The 4526-nt window shown below is 42.3% G+C and overlaps 1 protein-coding gene across 1 annotated transcript in view; it reads left to right on the plus strand.

Moving 5' to 3' along the window:
* T265_06934 (hypothetical protein) overlaps nucleotides 1–2137 on the plus strand; it is a gene marked incomplete at both ends in the record, with an annotated part of 14372 nt that extends 12235 nt beyond the window's left edge. Inside the window, one exon of the mRNA XM_009172337.1 lies at nucleotides 1945–2137. Within this exon, the coding sequence (XP_009170601.1) occupies nucleotides 1945–2137 (193 nt within the window). The remainder of the gene's footprint in view (nucleotides 1–1944) is intronic.
* Between the last annotated feature and the right edge of the window lie 2389 nt (nucleotides 2138–4526).

A 4526-nucleotide genomic window follows, 5' to 3' on the forward strand; every position in this document is an offset into this window, starting at 1 on the left:
TTTTTCAGACAGTCTCTGTTACCTCCGAACCTACTGACCGTCTTCTGTGCCGTTATCCCTGTATTTACACCGTCTGACAGCTTGTATCTGTACGTTTGTGTATCATTTGGTGCTTCCTCGCTATTGAAAGCCCAGAAAGTCCTACTGTCCCTTTTTCTGTTCCTACTGAATGTGCTATTATTGATCGGACGTTTTGTTTAACTCACGATATTTATCAAACCATTTATTTACACAAACAGTTCTCAATACAGCATCTACTTCTCTTATACATCTGCTACTGCTGCCTACTGAATACAAAACTTACAGTCCGTTTCAGAATGACTTGGTAAACAATCGGTAGTTTTTAATTGGGCCACGTTTCGCTTCTGACATGAAAGCTTTATCAGGCCAAGTGAGCAGGTCATCAAATTGGCCAGGTTATAAGGCAGACGGGGAAACAATCAGTAGGTTCTCTCCAGCTTATCACACTAGGTCAGGAGTGAGTGTCAATTAACGGCTCTTGCTGGTTAGTGTGATTGTCAAAATCTTGCTTTGATGGATTGAGAGGAGTTTCAAATTATTTGTGACGCACTACTTATTAGGTTGCTGAAAATTCGTCGCCCTCCTTGGGTCTCATCAGGTAGGCACAGTCCCCGAGTTCCGGTCAACCAAACTGCCCGAAATTAGCGAATATGCACTCAGTTGCAAACTAATTTGGTTTTGCGAGAGACTCACCTGGAACCCAGCTAAATCTCTCGTTTGTGATGTTTCCAGGCAACTTGATGTGCTGCCCCAGGCCGCCTCATGTCTTAGTCGTTACGATTACTTCCAATCGGCTTCCACTTCAAGGTGCTTCAATTGATGATCTACCGTGGGTACCACTAGTAGATTTTCCTTGGTCTTCAAGGCCATGTGAATGTTGCGATAATTTAGTTGAGAGAGGAAGGCGAGTAAGGTTAAGTGGAATCCAGATGATCACTACGCTTCCTTCTGCTAATCGCACACCAACACGTGTTAGCTCGATTGACCCCAGACAGTCCGATTACAGTCCGATCTAACCAATCGTACTGTAAGATCCTTAGCTATCCGGAGATTGTGGTAAGTTTGAAAAAATTAAACAATGGAAGACGTTCTGTTCGTCCACTTTGTCACCCAGCTTATCCTTAGTTCTTTATACAACACGGCCGGAAACTGTTCAAAACTTGTGTACGCAAGAACGATGAGCGCAGACTTTGTAATAGCACCATAAAATAATTACTGTTCAGAATATGCAATTGTCTTTTGTCCGAACAAACGGTGCCCCAATCCTTTTGTCCCCATCTTAGACAATACAGAACGACTTTTTGCTTGGTGATAGCTACAATGTGGTTGTAAAGGAACACGTCCTGTAAAAAGACAATAGCCAACAAAAAATGTCCTGTTACTTTGATTCATTCTTGCATCAAATCAGATGGGAATCGGAATGTTCCTGGTTTTCTATATTCACGGTAAATGATTATGAGTGTTTTAGTCCCTTGCGTTTTTTTTAATTCATGGCCAATGACTGTGGAGAAGCCGTTGATCAGTTGTGGACAGCTCTGTGAGGAATAACTTCACAACATGAGTTAAACTTTCATCATTGAAAGAGTCAGTCAATAAGTGATCACGTGACAGCGCGATTGAAGGCTGAGTGATGTTATACTCTGCCCATGTGCGAGTTCATCACATTATTGATCAGCCACTCCGGGTCAAATGGTTTCAGTGTTCGTGGGTTCGAAACTCCCTTCGTTTCGTAAGATGTGCCTGATGATGATTCCCAATAAGAGTGAAACAATGCTTCTCAACTTTTTAGCGTGTACCGGCTTCATATGCAGAACGAAATCTCAGTTGAGAAGTGTTTGCCTATCCCTGAACCAAATTCACAATCGTATTAGACCAGTCGATTCGAATCAGGCTTTTTGCCAATTCACTTTGTCGAATATCTAGCTTTCAGCACGGAGGTAAAAGAAGAACAAGCACGTTGACAGTGTTTGAAAATTACCCATGTACCGAACAGTTGTTGTATAAAAACAAGAAACCAGAAGCTTACAATTCATACTTAGGCACTCGCCAAACAAGATACAACGAAACTACTCACAAGGTTACTGAAAACTCTTCGACAGCCCACGACCGGTTTTGACCTTCATGAGGCTCATCAAATAGGCGCAGTCCCCGAGTTTCCGTCAACCTTATGTTCTACTTGAGCCCAAATTGGACTGTTTTCGAGAACTACGCTCATTTGCAAATCAATTTGGTTTTCAAGAGAGACTCAACTGAATCTCTCGCTAATGGTATTGTACAACTGAATGTGCTGCACACAGGCCGCTTCATGTTTCAGTTAGCATGATATTTGAGAGGCGGCCTGTGTGCAGCACATTCAGTTGCAGAATAGCATAAGCGAGAGATTCAGCAGAGTCTCCCGTGAAAACCAAATTGATTTGCAAATGAGTAATTTCTCGAAGATACAATGAAGTCATAGTAACTGATTGGTTTTACGAGATTTCGGCTCAACAGTAAATTTCTCATCCAAAATTCGAATAAGCCCCGCTGATTTAGCAAGCAAATTGTGAGTCGACGCCAGTGAATTCTTTCCGAGATAGTAATGAACGGCAACGACTACAAACCGGAGTACCCTACTGATTACGTAATAGTTGACCTTGACCTTTTGATCCATAGCTTTTGAATGTTGGGTATCACGGAACTTACTGTCAAACAACGGGCTTCCATTTTCTCTATTTTTTTAAACGACATCCTCTCCTAGATACTTAGTTCATTCACGAGGGCCATGGCGGTCATTCTACTGAATTACCAAAGATCAAGGGTTGTACTGAGTCAACGAATCTCTCAAGGGCATAGCCCGTCACACCGCTGCGCGTAGATAGCAGCTTTATTACTTTTGACTCGAGGAGACACTGGGGAACAGAAACAAAGTTAAGATAGCATCCTGTATGTAAAATCACGTCTACTTGGAACAGAATATTACACAAAAATGACAAAAGCCCTCCTAAACTCATAAAGTGTACTTCAGCAGGCATGATTCCAAAAAGTAGTGTAATCCAGAATTACACTCATTTGTAGATCAATTTGGTTTTCACGAGAAACTCAACTGAATCTCCCGTTTATGATATTCTACAACTGAATGTGCCGAACACAGGCCGCCTCATGTTTCAGTTAGCCTGATATTCGAGATATCGCAGTATATTTTCATGAAGGGAACTACCCACTACTCGTAGAGTTTTTAGCAACCTTGTGAGTAGTTTCCTTCACTAGAATATAGTATAATCCGGTTTAACAGAAAATATAGGACGGCTTGAATTCAAGCCATGATCTCCTCTACTCCGTTTTGAAGACCTCAAGAACAAGAACTACGAAGAGGACCGAAGGGAATATTTGAAGTCATCCCACTTCAAGGGGCGGTCAGATGAGAGATACGACACCATGAAAGTAGCCCGATGATAAGTTGTTTCTTTCCAATTCATCATTTCCTTTAGGTTATATGGTTTTCACTGTTCCTACCCGACGCGTGGGGCTAATAAACTTTTTTGTGAAAGATCTGTCTGTAACGGTCATTTTGACGTAAAATCATGAAATTCGATGGATGTGGACTGCCACAGCAACAGAGAAACAACGACTTGCCTGAAGTAGGCATTCCTAGAATTTCTGCTTTCCATAATTCACTTTATACATTGGCACAAATAAAGCTAGCATTCTGAATCGGTTTAATAATATGAAGGTGGGAATAAGTTTGAATAATTCTTCTGAGATTCAGGATAAAAGGCGTCTCCTGGTCACGAAAAAGCAGTCCCATCGTGAGAAACTTTCGAACTCCAGTGGCTACCCGGATGGCGCCGTGAAACATCAGACCTGTTTGTTCGGTTTGCCTGAATTAAAAAATCTTGACTACTTGTTGAACACGAGTAATCTGTTTTCAAACAAAAAACTTCGCGTTTTCACTATCCCAGGTCTATCGGATGCACCATAAGTGCTAGTGATATGCACTGTTGTATATATGACATATGCAAAGTATCAGCACTACACTGAATTGTTAGCAGCGTCCAGCAGCCCTTCCTAGGTCCCCCGAAATGCGCATCTATGGTGCTCCTCATAGTGAACCCTGTTATTTCCCAAATCCCAATGAAATTATGATAAGTTAATGTCAACTTCCTGTCATACTTGCGGTAACCTACCAGAGTCTCAGAAAGAGTACGAATCTACTGACTGTACACTACATCACACAATAACTCCCATGGTGATAATGATACCGCACCGTCAACTTCGCATGGGGAAAGCCGTCAAGTTATCCAAGATGCCCTGGTGTCAAATCTGTTGCTGACGATCGCACGCTTGGTGCTCTGGGAGTGTTACAGTGCTATAGAGAGAAATTAAAACTGACGTGCGATGCCTGCCGCTTGAAGGGAGCGCCCATTCACCACCCTGTAAAATGTCCAACGGCGACAGTGTTTGTAGATTGAGATAACTCCGCGGTGAAATGACCCACGAATATACCCGCCTTAGATCCTAAAGCTCGC

This window comes from Opisthorchis viverrini, assembly GCF_000715545.1.
Source record: "Opisthorchis viverrini unplaced genomic scaffold opera_v5_152, whole genome shotgun sequence".
Classification (NCBI taxonomy): domain Eukaryota; kingdom Metazoa; phylum Platyhelminthes; class Trematoda; order Opisthorchiida; family Opisthorchiidae; genus Opisthorchis; species Opisthorchis viverrini.